The sequence below is a fragment of the Trachypithecus francoisi genome, unplaced genomic scaffold, assembly GCF_009764315.1.
Source record: "Trachypithecus francoisi isolate TF-2019V2 unplaced genomic scaffold, Tfra_2.0 Lachesis_group9, whole genome shotgun sequence".
Lineage (NCBI taxonomy): Eukaryota > Metazoa > Chordata > Mammalia > Primates > Cercopithecidae > Trachypithecus > Trachypithecus francoisi.
In genome coordinates this window covers 30,051,895-30,071,654 of record NW_022681474.1, presented here as the reverse complement: position 1 = coordinate 30,071,654, position 19,760 = coordinate 30,051,895, and the positions used below count along the sequence as shown (strand labels likewise).

The window sequence follows — 19,760 nt, the reverse complement described above, 5'->3', positions numbered from 1 at the left end:
AATTGAAAAGCATCGTTTTATATCATCTTTGCAAAAAGACTAAAATTAATATCTAGGTGCTTATTAAAATGTTAGGGGATTATCGGGACTTTTTCAGAGTGGGTAGAAACATTGCTCTGTGAAATTTTACTGTAATATTTTTTAGGCTCCATTTTTAAAGGTCTTAGACAAGTTCTGTTAGAAATAAGTTATAAAAAAGAAATAACAACCACATTTGACATATGCCTTCCAAAAAATTATATGAGACAAGGAAAACATTCCTCAAACTAGTAGCAAATGACAAGACAGACTCTTAAGATACACTTGATATCAACAGGGTGAATGGAAGGAAAGGCCGAGGAGGCCTTGAGAATGAGGTTAAGTCAACGGGAGTTTGAAAAAAGCAATTATTGGATCAAAAGAATCTTTCACTTAAGGTTATTTCCCAAGAAATTAGTCATTTATTTTCGTCCTTATGAGCTTAGTTCCAATTTAGTAGGAGCAGGGAAAGCTATTTATTTGACATCGAAGAAGAAAAATTGTGCTCTTCTTTCCAGCCTTGTACTTTATTTTTTCTATATTAATCTGCTTTTGAAAGCCGAACCAAAATCAAAATAAAATTGGGAAAATGGCTTAACAAAAGGATTTTGTTTCTTTTTTTTTTTTTTTTTCCTTTTTAATTCTTTGGCTTCATCTCTTCTGGATAATATCTATTCTAATTTTATCCACATGAGGGATGAATTCTATATCCAAAAATGTATTTTAAATATTGGCTTGTCTTTGGTTTCAAATTTCTTCTAATAATGTGCCCATTTTGGAAGATAGATAAATATAAAGGCAAACATAACATTAAGAAATTATACTTTTTCTAACGTTAAGGAATACCGTGGAACTAAGTATTCATTTTTAATATGGGTATAATTTAGATAATTCTCTGTTTGAGTTTTTTCTTATATTCAACAATTTTGAATTTCTCTTACTTGCTAAGATTTAACAGCTTTGCATCAGATTACACAAATTCTTAGCATTCCCAAAGTAAAATTATCAACCAAAACAAAATTATTTCATGGAAAGCTTATTTATATAATTAAGGTAATTGTTTTCTAATAGATGGTGCATATCTTTTATTGCTTTAAAAATATTTCCATGTTAAATTATGAACAGTAACCCTATGTCTGCATTAAGTAGGGATATTACTCACATGAACTTGCCTTTGATATTTAAAAAAATGAAGTTAAAGCCAGAAAAAACCTCAACTTCCTGTCGCACACCTACAAACTTACCCGTAGTTACCTTCAGTCTAAACATCTTCCTTCTGGTCTTTGAGTATTCCTTCTCCTGGCCTTTCCCATCCTCTGTAATGGTGATCTCATTTTGACTTCTCCAGAAGCTGTAAGTTCTGACATTGGCAATTCCCTCTCACTTCTGCGTAGTTAGTCTTAATCTTCCTTCCTAACTCCCTATCAATTGATCACGCCCACTGCAGAAATCATCATATCAAAGAAGTAGCATTCTCTGAAGAGCCTCTTTTCCCCAGCTGCTCCTAGCTCTTCAGCTCACTGTCTCCTGACTTTTGCCTTAGAAACTTCAGAGACTTCCCTATTAATGACTTGAGGATTTTCAAATGTCTGAATTCAAGGGATTCTTTTCATCTTTCAAGGAATTTAACCTCCCTGAGGCATAGTACAATACTGACATCCCCTTTTCCTTAAAGTGTCACCCTTCACTGGTTTCTATGATTTCTTGGCCTCCTGGTCCTCCCCTTCCTCTCTGATGACTCCTTATCTCCTCTGCATCTCCTTCTGGCCAATCCACTTACTAGAACTTTTAAAATAGCACAAGTAATATATAGTCACAGAAAAAAGAACAGAAGCTAAAGATGAACAGAAGGGGACAATGTCAACTGCAGCCTGCTGAAGACCCCTGTGAACCTTTTTGGGGAATGAAATTTGGCTTTGGGGAGCCATTAAAATATTTTGAGTTGGAGAATCAGTGGGTCCCATTGGCCCTTCAGAAGTTACTCTGGTTTGAGAATGGATGGGAACAGGGCTGGAAGATGAGTTAGGCAGTAGTTCAGGGAGAGAGAATGGTGATTGCAATTAAAATGATATCCCTGGAGATGAAGAGAAATGAGTGGATTCAAGAGATAATTGACAAGTAAAAACAACTTGACTTTTTGGATGTGATGCCTGGGAAAGAGGGCAGAGTGATGATGTCTAAATGTCTGGCTGGGACAACAAGATTTAAGGAGGAGAGAAGAAATCTGCTTGTGGGGGGAAGTGAGAGCTCATTTGGGACACAATGGCTTTGAACATCTTGGAAAACATAAAGCAGAGACATGGAGAAAATATATATATATATATATACACACACACACACACACACATATATGTAGTGTGTGTGTGTGTTTGCTATGTATATATGTCCTTAAAGACATAGATTTGAGAGCAGTTGTTCATGAAATAATGAGAGTGAATGACATTTGCTTTGGAGGGTGTATAGACAAAAAATGAGGTTGAAGGACATACCATGATGTCCTGAGTCATATCATAATAGGTTAAGAAAGAGGATTCCTGGAAAGAAGCAATTAAATATTAAAGAGGTGAAAATACAAACAAACAATCAGGAAAGTGTTATTTTCACAAAGTCAAGAGAAGAGAATATTTTAAGCACAATAGCATGACTGATGGGACAAGTGTTATTGAAAAGTAATGTAAGACAAGAACCAAAAGTGTCCCCTGGATGCATAGCAAAGCGATTACAAATACCTTGAATAAGAAGTGAGGAAATGGGGGCAGCAAGTGGAGGTCACCCTTGGAAAAGTTTGACTGAGAAGCACAGTGAGGATGCTAGCTGGAAAGTGCTAGCTGGAGAGTGAGGATGCTAGCTGGAAGGGGAGGTAAAGGAGGTCTTGGTGGTTTTCCATTGTTTGTTATGTTTCTGTTCTGAGATAGCAGATATGTTTAAATGTTAATTGGCAAGAGCAGGAAGAAGGGTGAAAGAGGTAGTGAAGATACCGGAAAAAAGAGGGCTAATGGCACAGTCAGGTTCCAGAGGAGGTGGAGAGGGAGGCAGGAGGATGCGGAGCACGAGGGCAAGGAGATGAGCTTGGGCAGGAGGAGACACCTTTTCCACATGACAGATGGGAGGAGGAAAGGACGCGTGCACTTGCAGCGGGGAATCTGTGCGTGTGGTGGCAGTGAGTTGGGCCACTTCCCTTTTCGTGATTTCTATTTTCCCCACCAAGTGGGAGGCAAAGACATATGCTTGAGAGTGAGAGAACTGAAGTGGTGGGTTAGGTAATCTGAGGAGAGTGGAGATGGTTTTAAATAGCTGCTGTGGAGAAAGTTGATGAGAGAGACACCTGGGTGGATGACCGGGCAACATGGAGAGCTGATGGAAATTAGGGATCATAATATGTGTGCCATTGCTGCAATGGATGTACATGATCTGGAAGCCTGGTTGAGAGCCAGAATTTCAATTTGTAATATCACTATGGGAGAAGAATGATAGAGAACAGAGAGTCAAACCTGGTGACAGTAAAGCAGGTGACATAGTGGACCAGAGCAGGGAGATTGCGCTGGTAGATCAGTGCCTTTTGATATTCTTGATCCCATTCTGCCTTCTCCAGAACCTAGAATTTCTGATAGACAGCAATGAGAGGCAGAGATGAAGTAGTCACTGGTATTACTAAGGTCCAGGTATGACCATAAGAATGGTTGATTAATTAATGTGGAATTGAAGTGAAGATCAATGGAGTTGAGGAGGTCAGGGTCTGATGTTAGAGGTGAGGTGCTTGGAGGAAAATGTTTTTGTCTTGTTTGTTTACTGTGAGGATGAGGTGTCATTTTCAGTCATGATTTTATTCATATATTAGAAAAACATGGATTCAGTAGCTCAGGTGTTAACAAGGGCTGCTATTCCACTTATTGTGTAGGAAACATTGGCTCAAGTCTCCTTCTGCTTTCCATACCCTCGGCAAAGTCTGATTTGTAAAGGATTCCAAATATTGCCACAGACATCTGCAGCTTCTGATAATCTGATCCAGGCTATGGATTGTCTCACTCCTGTACACATGTTGTCCCTGTCCTATGTGGAGCTGACCTAGATTTGGAACTCAACCCTTTTTACCTGTCCTCCTCACTAGCAGCTTAGTCATGAAGACAACAACCAAACCAAAACATTTCTGTAATGTCGTTATGTACAAAGCAAAAATAGTCAACGTTTTGGAGTGATGGAAGGACATATGCATTGCAGCAATTCCAGCAACTTCCGAGTTGAGTATTAGGCATGTCAGTTCTTAAAAAGACTCATGGCCATTTCTAAATGAGGCTACCATTCTCCCAGATCGCTAAGTTGTCTTTTCTCTTCTCTGCTGTCTCCCCTTGAAAAGAAAGAAAGGTTTTAATACGTTCTGAATCTGAGCATTTTTGCTTTCACTAGGCCGAACCTTTAAAGTCTGCTTCAGATCTTTTTGCATATTGAAAACTTGGCCTAATCATTAAATTCAGTTCAAGAGATGGTAGTGGCTCAGACCAGTGAAGGTAATGAGAAGATGTCAGGACAGATTCTGGGTTTCTTTTGAAGGTAGAGCCAATAAATTTTTGTTCATGGCTTGGATAAAGGCTATGAGAGAAAGAGAGGAGTCAAGGATACGCCAAGATTTTCAGCCCCAGCAACTAGAGAGATGAGTTGGCATTAGCTGAGTAGGGGAGGCTGTGGGAAATAAGGTTTGAAATGGGAAGATCAGGAGTTCAACTCTGTCCCTTTTGAGGTGCCATTTTTATATCCAAGTGGAGATGTCAAGTAGGAAGCTGAATGGTCTAGAGTTCAGGTCAGGGTTGGAGACTTAAAATTCCAGAGAAGTCAGTGAAACCCAGCTTGTTTCACTGTTTGACCGTTTTATATATACAACCTTTCCCCAAGAAATGTATTTCCAAATAGTCTCTCAAAAAATGGATCTAACAACAGAATACAGACAGCCAACAGACTTTCAATCTCACACCAATGGGAGAGAACCCAAGTTAAATGCAGGCACTATGTTCAGAGTTTATATCAAGAGGGCAATTTTCTTAGAGTCTGGAGGAAACCTGTGGATTGTTTCTAATAAAGAGATCTATGGATTGTTCCAGATAATTTAATTCATGTCTTTGTTTACCTGTGGGGCTTTAGTCCACTTTCTGCTGCTATAAAATTATATAGACTGGGTAATTGATGAGGGAAAAAAATTACTTCTCACAGTTCTAGAGGCTGGGAAGTTCAAGAGCATGGCACCAGAATCTGTCAAGTTTCATCCCATGGCAGAAGGGCAGGAGGTAGAAGCAAGTACATGAGATAGAGAGCAGATGGGGGCCAAACTTACCCATTTATTAGGAGCCCAACCACCCTGTAACAGCATTAATCCATTCATAAGGGCAGAGCCCTCAGGTCTTATTCACTTCTTAAAGGCCCTACTTCTTAATACTGTTACAATGCCAATTAAGTTTCAGCATGAGTTTAGAAGGGGACAAACATTCAATCCACAGCAGGATTTGATGTTCTCCTAGACTAGAGACTGATACAGGAGAAAACAGTAATTTGAATAAGAACTTATTAATCTATTTTTATGAACATAGAGATGTGTTAGTTCTAATGCCTTGACTTTTGTTTTTGACCATCTAATGGGAAACCATGAACCTTCTGTTAATGTATTAATTTTCAATGTAACTAGATTAAAATTGCTTATTTGGATCAATCCAACAGGAACTGTAGCAGAGAAAATGAGCTAACAGTAAATATTATTGCCTCTGGTCAACAACAATCTCTAAGTCAAGATAATAAGAGTAATAATAATAACAACTATAATTTAGGGGCACATGGCATGAGGACTTTACATTAAGTTTCCCATTTAATCCCACATCTATCTTATTAGGAAAGTACTATTAAAAATCCTAACTTTACTGATAAGAAAACTAAGGTTTAGAGAGAGTTACCTCAGGTCACATACAGTTAGGAGGACGTAAAGTCAGGATTCAAATTCAGACTGTCTGAGCTCAAAGCATAAACTCATAGCTACTTTGCTGCATAATCTATGGGAATTTTTTTTTTTCCCAGAGAATTGCCATCTACACTTTGATCTAACCAATAGCAAAATGCAATTCTGAACAATCTTGTCCACATAGATCTTTTAAATCCATCCTTATCCTATTATTTCTTTAGCATTCTTATGTAGGAAGCTCCTATGTGTGCCAATATTCTTTATATTTAATAGGAGTAAAAATCCAAGAGCAACTTGAGGTCATTCCAAATGATACCATGAGCTTCTGCCCTGGGCAGACAGAAACTTATCACTTCCTTTTCCTCTGATATAGGGTGCTGAGCAATGTTCCACAATCCCCTGACCAACCAGTCATCAAGTCATTCTTCATTTCTAGCATTTTTAGAAGAAAGTCAATAGGGCTTTCTCTATTATATATCCCATTTCTACTCCCAATACTATTAACCCAATATGCGAATCTCCTGTCTGTCTGTTTGGGCACAAAAGCTCTCTACTAGAAGGTTCGTGAAGAAACATGGAAGAAAACCCAGAAGATAAACTTATGAATGTCCACACAGAAAGAGTACTGGATCCAATAAGCAGATCCAAGTTTTCCAGACATGGACCTCAGATCACACACACACACCTATCACCTTGAGGAGGACAGATACCAATAAAGGCAAGCCCCTTGACTCCTTTCACTGACCAAACAGAACCAAAGGTTTTGCTCCAACCAGCAAATGTTAAATATGTTTTGAGGCCCCTAGCTCTGGTGAGCTGTCATATGAAATGAATTGCTGAGGCTCAGAGTCTGGATGTGCAAGACACTGCGGTGGATTCTCTGTTGGAAGAGCTGCAGAACCCCAGCCAACCCAAATAGTTGGGAAACCATTCCATAGGCAGACACAGTCCAAAGGCATTTCTTGTTACTGGGTTGTGCATGAGTGCTACAACGTCACTGCAATGCCTTGTAAACAGGAGAATGTCAGAAGGGTTCCCAGTTCAAATCAGCTCTGGGGACTTAAGATCTTTCGGGAAAACCCCTAAGCCTGGTATGCATTCCAGAGCTCATCCGGCTCTAATTAAAACTCATAATTCCAGGCTGTGTTCATCCAAACAATGTCAAGTCAAACCACAAGAAAATCTGTTATCACTCAAATTGGTACATATTTTTCATACAACTGAAATATTATATAAAATCATAAACTGTTAAATGGAAATGTAAAAATTTAATTCAGACCCAATTCCCATGCTACTTTTATCACACCTTCCAGGAGATGTGAACTGTGGGTCACAGCTGCATGCCGAGGGCATGAACCTTAAGATCAAAGCCTTTTACACCGGAGGAAGCATTGGTGTTAACCCAATCTACAAACCACTCCTTGTGCCTTTCCCCACGTTCTTGTTCACTCCAACGTTGTAAAAAGTTATTTGTTTGAATGCTGTTTTAAAGTGCTCTGTGCAGTTAAGTTTTCAAAAGCGTGGGGGCTAGTTTTCCTGCAGTGTATATATGAAACTCCCAATAAATTTAAAGTCCTTAGGTGTGTTTTGGGGGAGGCAGAGGATTAAAAGGAGAAAAGTTGGAAAGAAACAAGGACTTCCAAAAGGTAATCCCCTTAGAATATTAAAAAATGTCTTTATTGTTGGAAAGAAAGTCTATAGATCAAAAAATAGACACTGAAAAAGTGTATACCAATTTCATACTTACTTGTACCAAATTTGTATTTCTCTTTCCTAAGAAAACTATTCCTTTTATGTAATTGTGACAAAAAGATTAGAAACCGCCCTCACCTTGCTCCGTGTGTTAGTGATTTGAAAACATGCACTGCCTTTCATTTCTGTTAGCTGCACATCAAATTCAGGATTTTGTACCAACTTTCTGTTGTGTGAGTATTTGTTAGTTTTAACAAAACTAATGCCTTAGTTTGCTTGTGAGGGTCATAGGAAAATAAAAACATATTCCTGAACCCAATTCAAAACCAAGACACATATATGCTACATATTTTTCAGATGGTGGTTTGGGACAGTAGCATAACCTTATTCAGTTTGTAAAACAGCATTAGATGCGTAGCCTCTGGGTGTATAACAAAGCAATGAGTAACATTTACTGACAATAAAGTTAAACTCGGGAAAACAATACAGTTAGCTAGCAGCAAAACTCAAAGAGGGTTCTGGGGGTACATCTCAAATAATAAGCTATTCAGACCCTGAGCACACAGAAAATTCTAGACTTCCAATTCTATACCCTTGATTGAGACTGTACTTAGCTAAGTAAAATGGACAGAGCAGGCTAAATTCAGCAGTAAAGTTCTTTAAAATAGTGGGATGCTGGCCGGGCCCGGTGGCTCATGCCTATAATCCCAGCACTTCGGGAGGCCAAGGTGGGCGGATCACTTAAGGTCAGGAGTTTGAAACCAGCCTGACTAGCATGGTAAAACCCTGTCTCTACTAAAAATACCAAATTAGCCGGGTACGGTGACACATGCCTGTAATCGTACCTACTCGGAGGCTGAGGCAGGAGAATGGCTTAAATCCAGGAGTCTGAGGTTGTAGTGAACTGAGATCACACCATACACTCTAGCCTGGGCAACAAGAACAAAACTCTGTCAAAAAGAAAAAAAAAAGGGGGGGAGTGTTGCTGGGCTTCATTGGTTTAATTGTTAAGCTAAAATTTAACCAACCAGCATATGGGATATAGAATGAAGCCTTGTGGTTAATGTAAGAAACTTAAGGGAAAATAAATTCCCTCAACAAAGAGCAGTCCTCTTGGTACATTCAGGACTAGAAGTTACTCAGGTAAAGAAAAATTTAATTTATAGAGTAGAGTCATAAAAAGGGTACCTGCTTAGATTACAAGTTTTCTTCTAACATAAGTCTTGTGAACACACAGGAGATGCTGCCTCCAGCAACCCTTATCTGTTGACTCCGGGAATAGCCAACACACAGCAGCTTTCTGTGTGCCAAACATTATGACTCATATGCTTGACACTCACAGTCCATTGGTTTATGCAATGGGAAATTATGTAAGTGAATCAAGAGTTGGGAATAAATACAACCGACTCTTAGAAAGCCCAAGCAGAGACCACAGAACAATGAACAGATCTGAGGGAGGATGGGCGAAACACAGGCTAGATTTTGACAGGCATCAGGTCAAGGGTTTCCTTTCCAAGGCAGCTGTACTGGGTAGCAGCAGCCAGTGCCTTGTGGAGCCTGGGCCATCGGTGTCCATGGAGGTCAACCAGCATCAAGGCAGGGCCTGGAGCAGGTGCTGACAGAAGCTAGACTGACCTCTGGGCCAAAATTCCTCCTTCCTTCCAAACTAACCAGGCCAGGCCTCCAGGAAATAATGCCAGAACCAGACTTCTGAACTGGCAAAATAATCACCATGGGCATGAATAGCATTCATGGAGCACTTGCTTTGTATTGGACACTGGACTATGTGATTCAAATGTGTAACCCATATGAAACCAGGCTGCCTCATGGTCCAGTCCTGACCTGAAAATGCAGTCGGAGAAACAGAAGCCTAGCAACCCAATCGCACTTGAAAGTATTTTTTTTCTTTCTTTCTCTCTCTCTTTTTTTTTTTTTTGTTAAGAGATGAGGTCTCTTAAATCTAGATACAGTATGCTGTTCACTCCTTCCTAGAAAAATCACTATCAAACCATAGCCAAGGGTATGAGTTTTGAGGTCACAGCAACGGTGCAATCATAGCTCACTGCAGTCCTGAAGAACTGGGCTCAAGCAGTCCTCCTGCCTCAGCCTCTCAGACCCACCCAGCTACCCAGACTACAGGTGCACACGAACACACCTATGTCTGGTTAATTTTTTTTTTTTTTTCTTTAGAGACGGGGTCTCACTATGTTGCCCAAGATGGTCTTGAACTTCTGGCTTCAAGCCGTCCTCCTGCCTTGGCCTCCCAGTGCACTGGGATTACGGGCATGCACCTGGCCTGAAAGTAATTTCAATCCTAGTTTTACTCTCTTGAAGATAGAGAGTACAATCATGCACTATTAAGCTTTAGGTTCTTAATCTTTCTCAGTATATTCTCTCATCTCAGAGTTGCTTTTAAAACAACCTTTCTACTCCAAACCTCTCAAACTCTTCAAAACAAGATGAAGTTCTCCTTCCCCCTTTTTCATTCCTTCTCCTTCTGCTGCTCTTTTCTGTCCCATAAGGAGTCCTCTGCCCTTGCCAGTGTAAGTTCCCCCCACCTGTGCTCCTCCACTCTTTCCTCTCACACACTGCAGACTTGGGTTTGCAGAAGGTGGGGGAATCACCAGATGAAATAGGAAGGGGAAATATCAAAGGACATAAAGAAAGGAAGAGGCTGTGAATACAGGTGTTCAAACATCTATTAAAGATGTATGTTTAATTCATTTTTGCAGTGACCCCCAGAGGTACGTGATCCCTTTACACATATGAGAAGGTTGGGTTAAGAGGTTCAGTGATGTGCCCTGTAACTGGGAGAGTCAGAGTACAGATCCAAGATGCTGTGACCTCAAAACCCATACCCTTGACTATGGTTTGATAGTGATTTTTCTGGGAAGGAGTGAACAGTATAAGGCATCTAGATTCCTTCTCAGGTAGTTGAGCTATGGACTAGGACTTTACTTCACTTCTTTCCAGATTTAAAAAGCAACAATGACCAGAACTATGAGTGGAGAGGCCAAGGACTGGAGCGGAAGCAAGGTGGGTGGCTGTGGGAGGTCGATGTTAGGTGGAATTGCTGTAGCCAGCAATCTATTCTCCTCCTATTACCTAAACGACAAATATAGGGCAATTGGAGACTAGATTTTTTTTCTAAATCTCATTTGCTTGTGGAAATCAAGCTTTTAGTGTAGCATTAGGTCCTCTAATCCAGGGCCCAGAAACACCTACAGGTAACTGGCATTATTCGTTGTGATGACCTGGCTGTAATAACAAAATTTGTAAAGTAATAATTGTTGTCTATTAAAGTGATTGTTGGGAGAGTTTTTCTGCTATATTTTGTACAACAATGGAGTCAACACGGGGACTTACGAACCCTTATGAATCATCTACTTGGGAGAAGGAGTGAGAAAATAACTCAGGTAAAGGGAAATTAATAACTTTAAAATCCTATAATCAAGGGGTTATACAATTATGTAATCAAGGGATTGAGTCAATCCCTTGATTATATAATTTACCAAGAAATTCGTTGGAATGTTTTGTTTTGATATAAGAAATAATTTAAAGATCAGAAAGCAGAAGTAAGGAAAAAACAGGCCCATTGGGCATAGAGACATATTAATATCAGGATCCGTTGGCATCCAGGCTGGCAGTGCTCACATTCAGTGATGTAGTAGTGGTGTGGAGGAGTAAAATCTCCAGGCTTACAGTTGGCACTCCATACTCCAGGATAACAAAGGTTACCATGGTGGACGTGGGCTACAAAGAGATCAGTGAAAGCCATGTGAGTATGAAAGTGGTGAATGGTGTGAAGTATGTATCTAGAAGAAATTGTCTAAATTTCATAAAGTTGTATCTGCTTTAAAAACTGTGTGTAAATGGCCATCCGATTCAGCAGTCCCATTAATGGATATATACCTAAAGGGAAAGAAATCACTATGTCAAAAAGATACCTGCATTTGTATGTGTATTGTGGCACTATTCACAATAGCAAAGATATGGAATCAACCTAAGTGGCCATCCATAGAGAACTGGATTTTTAAAATATGGTATATATATGCCATGGAATGCCTACTCAGTCATAAAAGAGAATGAATCATGTGTTTTGCAGCAACATAAATGGAACTGGAGGCCATTATCTTAAGTGAAATCACTCAGGAACAGAAAGTCAAAACTGCATGTTCTCACTTATTAGCGGGAGCTAAACAATGAGTACACATGGAATAACAGACATTGGGGACTCCAAAAGATGGGAAATGGGGAGGGGGAGTGAAGGTTAAAAAATTACCTATTGGGTGCAATATTCACTCTTTGTATGATGGGTCCATTAAAAGCCCAGACTTCACCACTGTGCAATATATGCATGTAAGAAATTTGCACTTGTACCCTTGAAATACATCCAAAATTTTTGAAAAGAATTATAACTATCTATATAGTAAAGTGAGGTATGAACGAAGAGATTAATAAAAACTCTGAACCGTAGATCATGCGTTAAAAGTTGCAAGCTAGGAAAGGGATTTAAGTGTGGATAGCTATACAAAGACATCTAAGTCATGTGTTAGGATAACCAAAGAGAGTGGCTACTTTGTTCTTCCTGCTCATTATTTTCCCATTATTTCCTTTTCCTACAGTGAGAAAGGGAGAATGAGAATATATAAGTGTGTATGCATGCATGCATACATCTGTGTGTATGTATAAAACTGCATAACAGGCCGGGCACGGTGGCTCATGCCTATAATCCAAGCACTTTCGGAGGCTGAGACAGGTGAATCACCTGAGGTCAGGAATTAGAGATCAGCCTGGCCAACATGGCAAAACCCCGTCTCTACTAAAAATGCAAAAATTAGCTGGGTGTGGTGGCACGCGCCTGTAATCCCAGCTACTTGGGAGACTGAGGCAGGAGAATCGCTTGAACCCTGGGGGATGGAGGTTGCAGTGAGCCAAGATCATGCCACTTCACTCCAGCCTGGGCAAAAGAGTGAGACTTGTCTAAACAAACAAACAAACAAAAAATGCCTAACAATCTTATACTGACCTACATTCCCATGGCCATACCCTGGATCTTGTCAATACTCAAAGCAACTTCATCTGTAAAATCTTAAACTCCAAATTTCTCATTCTCAGATGAGAATGTCTTATTTTCACCCTTTTCCCATGCTTTGGTCCCACCAAAACTGTTTTCCTGCATTGTTGAGGCCTCAGTTCCTAATTCTCCCAGTGATCAGTAGCCTCCTGTTTTCACTTCCCTTCCGGCCCAGCACGGACCATATGGCTGTTCAAATGAATCACACTCCTATAATCTATTTCCTCTGTCTTATGCCTAGGATATTGAACAATGCTGGAGAAAAAGAATAATACAAAACTCCCAAGGCATGAGCCCCTCCAAACTTCCCTGTTTCCCTCATGCAGAACAGAATCTTCCTTTCTCTTGAATCTCCGAAGATTGATCCTGTCTTGTTCCTTCCTGTTTGTCAAAAACATTGTATCTTATTAGTGAATTTCGCAATTTAGGCAATTACTCTAGATACAGTATGAATAGTTAATCAGGGGACAAGACAGGGTGCAGGGACAGTGGGAAGGTGTTGTGGGCTTTACTGGGGTGAATGACAACAGCAATAAAGAGAAGTGAATGACTTTGAAAGATGTGTAGGCAGCTGAATCACAAAAATATGATAATAGGTTGGATGCAGCATAGGGGAGATGAGGGTGGGAGTGAGTGTGAGGCACGCAGATTTCCGTCTTGAACAACTAAGTGATAACATCTATTATGGATACAGGAAAATTCTTGGAAAGAGATTCATGTTTATATAGAAAAAGTAAAAAATTTCATTTGGAATCTATTAAGCTTGAGGTGGCTGTGAGACTTCCAAGTGGAGATGGCTAAGAAGTGTTGGATATGAAGCGTTCCAATCCAAAGAAGGTTCTGGGGTGGAGACAGAAATTTAGAAGATGGTTCCATATGAATGCCATTTGAATTCAGGTAGTGAAAGATGTCATCTAGGGAGGGAGAACAGAATGAAAGCAGAAGAGGAATTTGTTCTGATGAACTCCAACAATTTTTGTTTGGGAGAAACAGAAAGAGCCATGGATGAAGATTGAGAAGATGAGAATGAATGGATACGAGGAAAAGTCGGGGAGTAGGGGTAGAAGAAGCCAGTGGCAGTGAAGGAGGAAGTTGCCAGTTATATCAAATGCTGTTAAGGGGTCAAATAAGATGAGAACTCCTAAGTGTCCACTACTCTTAGCCACATGGAAGGAAGTTACCGACATCCTCTGAGAGGGTCATTTCAGAGGAGAGCTGAAGGCAGACAGCAGCCTGGAGTGAGTGGGAGGAATCTAAGACTGGAGATAGGAATTCCAGACAGCAACTCTTTAAAGAAATTTGGCTATGAAGGGAAGAAAATGGGGTCAAAGTGGTGTCTTTTTGTTTTGTTTTGTTTTTAATGTGTAAGACATGTGTTTAAATGATAATGGAATCATTAGAAAGGAAGAGGTGAAAGCTAAAGTAGAAGAGAGACAGGGAATATTTGGTAGTAAAATGTCCTAAGAGAAGAAGAATGAATGAAGAATACAAGTGGATGGTGGGCCTGTGATAGGAGAGAGCCATTATAACTGGAAGGCAGGATAAAAAGATCCGCTAAGACGCTGGCATGGTTGCCGTTTTAGGTAGAGTAGTTTCTATCTAAAGGCTTCTATCAAGTTTATGAAGGAGACCTTATTGGTCATCTTCTGGAAATGGTGGCTAAAAGGAAGAACTGGAGATTGAAGAAGAAGGAAGATTTAAAATAGGCATTGAAAAGGGAAAGTAACCTAATGAGAGGGACACAAATTTCAATTGCTGGGCAGTGAATGAGAATCCAGTTGAGGTTGAACTGATAGTGGATTGATTTGCCTTGTTGACATATGGTCTCCCACAGGACTCAGTTATTGGTGAAGGCACAGGGAAGAACAGAGTTGGATTTATGGACAGTTATGGTTTTCCTGGAGGGATGTTGTAAGGAGGTTTAAGAAACTGATAAGAGAATGATCCAAAAGATGGACTATGCAATCTAAGCTGGTTATGAAGGAAGCAAAGACAGAAGATGGTTAAAGAAAAAGTATGTGAGCCTATGGACAAAAGGTCATGATGAGAACAAACAAGTAAGATGGTTGCATAGCCAAATTGTGGGAGGAGACATTGTGGTCAGAGAGTTTGGAGGTCAGACTGTTGACAGTGATCAAAAATCAGGGCCCAGGTGAGACCCTGAAGGTGGAAGGTTGAAGTGTGAAGATCAGTGACAATGGGAGGTCAAGGAACTGAGAGGACAGACATTCTTCGGTGCCCCAATTTGAACAAGATATTCTCATACACAACCTTCTAAATGTTTTGCATTGTCCCTTTCTTATTGAATCTCACTGAGACAGCCAGGTGGAAAGGGGTCCCCAGAGAAACTTCAAACAGCCTGCGCACTGGGAGGAATGTGCACTGGGGTGGAGGAATGTGCACTGGGAGGAATGTGCACTGGGGTGGAGGAATGTGCACTGGGGTGGAGGAATGTGCACTGGGAGGAATGTGCACTGAGAGGAATGCGCACTGGGAGGAATGCGCACTGGGAGAAATGCACACTGGGAGGAATGCGCACTGGGAGGAATGTGCACTGGGAGGAATGCACACTGGGAGGAATGCGCACTGGGAAGAATGCGCACTGGGAGGAATGTGCACTGGGAGGAATGCGCACTGGGAGGAATGCGCACTGGGAGGAATGTGCACTGGGAAGAATATGCACTGGGGTGGAGGAATGTGCACCAGGAGTGGAGGAATGTGCACCGGGGTGGAGGAATGTGCACCGGGGTGGAGGAATGCACACTGGGAGGAATGCACACTGAGAGGAATGCACAATGGGAGGAATGCACACTGGGAGGAATGTGCACTGGGAGGAATGCGCACTGGGAGGAATGTGCATTGGGAGGAATGTGCACTGGGGTGGAGGAGTGTGCACTGGGAGGAATGCACACTGGGAGGAATGTGCATTGGGAGGAATGTGCACTGGGGTGGAGGAGTGTGCACTGGGAGGAATGGGCACTGGGAGGAATGCACGCTAGGGTGAAGGAATGCGCGTTGGGGTGGAGGAATGTGCACTGGGGTGGAGGAATGTGCACTGGGGTGGAGCCACAGAAGTTCGTGATGTTTGCAGCAGGCAGGAGCCTGGCCCCTCCTCTTCCCAGGTGATACCTGGGATTCCATCTGCGAGGCAGGAAGCACACCCACAGGGACTCTGGTTTTGTGGAGAGTCCCTGTTTCCCTTTTTCCCCCATTTTGCCCAATAAATTCCATTTTTCTCCCCCTTCAAATTGTCTGTGAGCCTAATTTTTCATGGGCTTGTAAAAAGGACCCTGTCTTTAGCTGAACTAAGAAGAGAGTCCTACAACATCATTAATCCATCTGGAATTGATATTTATGTGTGATGTCAGATTACCATTTTAATTTTCTTCTATTTGGATAAGCAGTTGTTCTGGGGCCATTTATCGAATAGTTATTTTATCCCAAATATCCCTTGAATATGTTCCTTCCTCACTATCCTTACCTTTTATTCCATCCTGTCACCTCTACATGAAGTAATACGGTGCCCTTCCACCTCTTTTCCCTACAGTCTATATTCTATAATTTGCTGTAAAAGTTACCTTTCTAAAATACAAATATGACCTTGTCACTCCCCTGATTAAAGTGCTTAAATAACTTCTTTTTGTTACCTATAGAGTAAAAGCCACACCCTAAGCCTGGTATACGTAAAACATCTCACAGTATTTTTCTTTATAATATTTCTTTGCTTATCAAATCATCCTCATATTTTGGCATTATCTACATTTTCACTCAAATGCTATGGGGTAGAAAAATATGTGATTCAAATTTACTTTTAAAAATATTTTACCAAGACTATTAATTAGAATCATAATTGCTAGATTTTAAATGTTCTAATTCATTTATTTGTCTTCTATGCATTAGATACCGTACATTTTTAAGCACTTAGAATCTAAAGAAGGACGGAAAGCATTAAGCCAATTATCTTATGAAAAGGAAAAAATACATGTAGCGACAGACATTTGAGTAAACTGCTACTGAGAGCCTGATGAGGAATAAATGGCATTTAGTTTGATGGAAATCTTGGAGGCTTCATGGAAAAGTTGGCTAGGTCTGTTTTGAAAGATGGATAAAACTTACCAAGCCAGAGAAGGGGATGGGAAGGCATTTTAGATGGGGGAGAGCATCAATAAAGTCAAGAGAAGTGGGAGAGTGTGATCTTGGAGAAGAGGAGAAAGATGAGTAGCTGGAAATACATTAAGGCCAGAGTGCACAAACCCTTCAAGGACCAGTTAATAGATCCGCTCTAGTTAGTTGGCACTGGAAGTCACTGAAAGTCCCTACTAAGTGACTGATATAATGAGGTTGTGACATGAACAGGTAGATTGGGACTCAGAGAGATTAATCTTATCGGATGCCCTGCTACTCTAAGCATGGTGTGCTGTTGGCTTGTTCTGAGAGATGGAAAAGCCAGAAAGGATGCAAGAAAAATTTCAGAAGCAGAACCCCAAAATAGCAGTTAGATACCCAGAGAAAGTGGGGATGAAGGAGTCTAATTCAGCTCCAGAATGGTAAGAAGTGCATGAGGAATTCCTGCATCTGATTAAGCACTGTTTATATTCACATTTGCTTAAATGGAATTTCTTATGCTTTTTTGGTGGCTTTAAAAAATATTTACTACTGAAAATTATTTTCATAGCCTAACTTTATGTCTTTAGATTAATGTTTTTATTCTTGTGTCTCTTCTCCTCCTCCTTATGTGTGACAGCTTCTACTGGATATGGTTGGGTCCCCTGACCAGGATCTCCAGGAAGCTGCAGCTGGTTGTATATCCAATATCCGCAGGCTGGCTCTTGCTACAGAGAAGGCAAGATACACTTGAAATGGACATTACAAGCTATCAAATTCTACATGACACAGGACATGTCACTCCCATGGCCAGAAAGCCTAAATTGGGAAACATTTATTAGCAAACCCTTTCAACCGTTTAAATGAAAACACATAAATTGAAAATGCACAGAATGTTTTTCATCTGAAAATTGCATAGAGACTTTTGTTTCCATTTAATGTTTTAGAGATATGGCATGTAGTAAGATGGAAAGCCAATAAACCTCTGATAAGTTTCTAAGAATTTGAGAATATACGTATACAGTATATATATAGAGAGAGTTCAGTGATGCTTTTGTATTTGTGGTGATTGTAATAAAGGATATGACCCTCCCAATGTGCAGTTTCATAGTTGTTCATGAACGCCTCTACAGTTCCCTTTCTGCTAAACCAATCTAATTGTCCTGTCATTACGGCTTTGTCTGTTTGATCACTTGCAACCCACGGGAGAGTTCCAAGGAGATATGCTGATTTCACAAACTGTTATTAAATAGAATTTAGCGTCAAGCAGCTGGACTTAGAAAGATCATCCCAAGGTCATCCCAAATTTCTCCTAAATACTAGCAAACATCTGAAAGGACAACGTATAACTGTCACTGTACCATATCATGCAAATCACAAGAAGTAAGCAATGAGTTTTCTTGCTTTACACTTGGACTTACAGAGCATAAACAATTATATGTTTTATTTCTCACAGAGATTTACCAACATTTTCTTGAAAGAAATTAATTGATACTGATGTAAGGATAATACGACTTCACATAAAATTGCTTTGAATTTCTGAACTTGTTTTCAGCACACGAAGTACTTTTTAAAAAGTGGCTACAAAAAAATAATAGCATTTTATCAGGTTATAGAAACATTAGAACCCACTTAGAAGAATCACATATGTAAGCTCGGTGTGCTGAAATGTTTGGGAACTCACTGTCCCTAGTATTGTAACACTCGCCAGAAAAATTGCTTTGTATTCATCAGCACCATAAACTGACAATCTCAGCTAATGCTTTAAAAAAGCAGTCAAGGAGGTTTTATTGAAAAATATTAGGTACTGGATATGTGTGTCATCATTTCAAGATCATAAACTTAATTGAATTAAATGTAAATTATTTGTATGAAATGAAAAGCCTGTACAGGATGAAAATCATACAAGGGATAGATACTGTGATAAAAAAGATAAAGCCCTTCTGAGAATGTTAAGGTTTTATAAAACACCAGTTCATCGTCATGACTTTTCAAAGGAGGTTCTAAAAAAGGATAATGCGAAGAACAAGAACATGATATGAATGCAAACTAAAAATTGAAATGTAAATAATAGAGGAAATCCCCTAACTTTCAACAGCAGAGATTTCTAATGTTAAAGTCACTGTTTAGTTTTGTTTCATTAGGCATTAAAAATACTTCTAGAAGCCATGGATTATGACAGCGACAGGAAAAGAATAAACACATTGCTGTTGTAATATTATTAGAGGAAATTTCTACCATTGTTCTCAGATTTTAAAATGTTCTTGAATCAGTAGTGGTCCTGGGAGTGAAAAAAACAACAGGTAAAACAACAAAAAGAACCATATGAATGTTGGAAAGGAAGGGTCGTTTCTTTACCATGTGCTTGCTTGGAGGAAAACTTAGGGCTTCTGTTTTTATGGTTAATAAATGCATAAAAGAAAGGTAACAGTGCCGTTTTAAAAAAGACTAAGCACTTGGAAACAGAGAAAATTAACATGAAGATTGTCTTGTATATTTCTAAGTAGGATTTTTTTCTTTTTTTAATTCTTAAACACCAGAAATGCAGTAATTTCAGAGTAAACAAATGAGAAGTTGAAAGTAAAGGTCCATTTTTGGCTTATTGTTGTGAAATGGCATCACAGAAAACTCTAGTATTGCTAGAAAAATGTCAAAACCAGTGGAAACACCCCCAGCTTTCAGGGAACACAGGTACGGATGATCGCACCATTGTTTTGCTACCCCATACTGTGTAAGTACTCTTTTTCCTTTTCATTCATTTTTGTATGAGGGAATTTTGTGTTATATTTATTTTGCGCTATTTATGGCTGACAGTCTTAATTCTTTGTAAGTTTTGGGGGACAAGGTTCTTTTTTAGACTTTATTCTCCCCCAGGACATCGAGGGAATACAGTATGCTCTCTTAGTAACTGATGGCTGCTACAGTTTGAGA

General features: G+C 39.9%; 1 protein-coding gene across 3 annotated transcripts in view; it reads left to right on the top strand.

The window, feature by feature from the left end:
- The window catches only part of ARMC4 (armadillo repeat containing 4), a 206,319-nt gene extending 188,392 nt beyond the window's left edge, over positions 1–17,927 (top strand). For all 3 annotated transcript variants that reach the window (XM_033208997.1, XM_033208995.1, XM_033208996.1), the window contains one exon: positions 17,470–17,927. In XM_033208997.1, the coding sequence (XP_033064888.1) occupies positions 17,470–17,583 (114 nt within the window). In that variant the 3' untranslated portion in view covers positions 17,584–17,927. The remainder of the gene's footprint in view (positions 1–17,469) is intronic.
- The last annotated feature ends 1,833 nt before the right edge of the window (positions 17,928–19,760 follow it).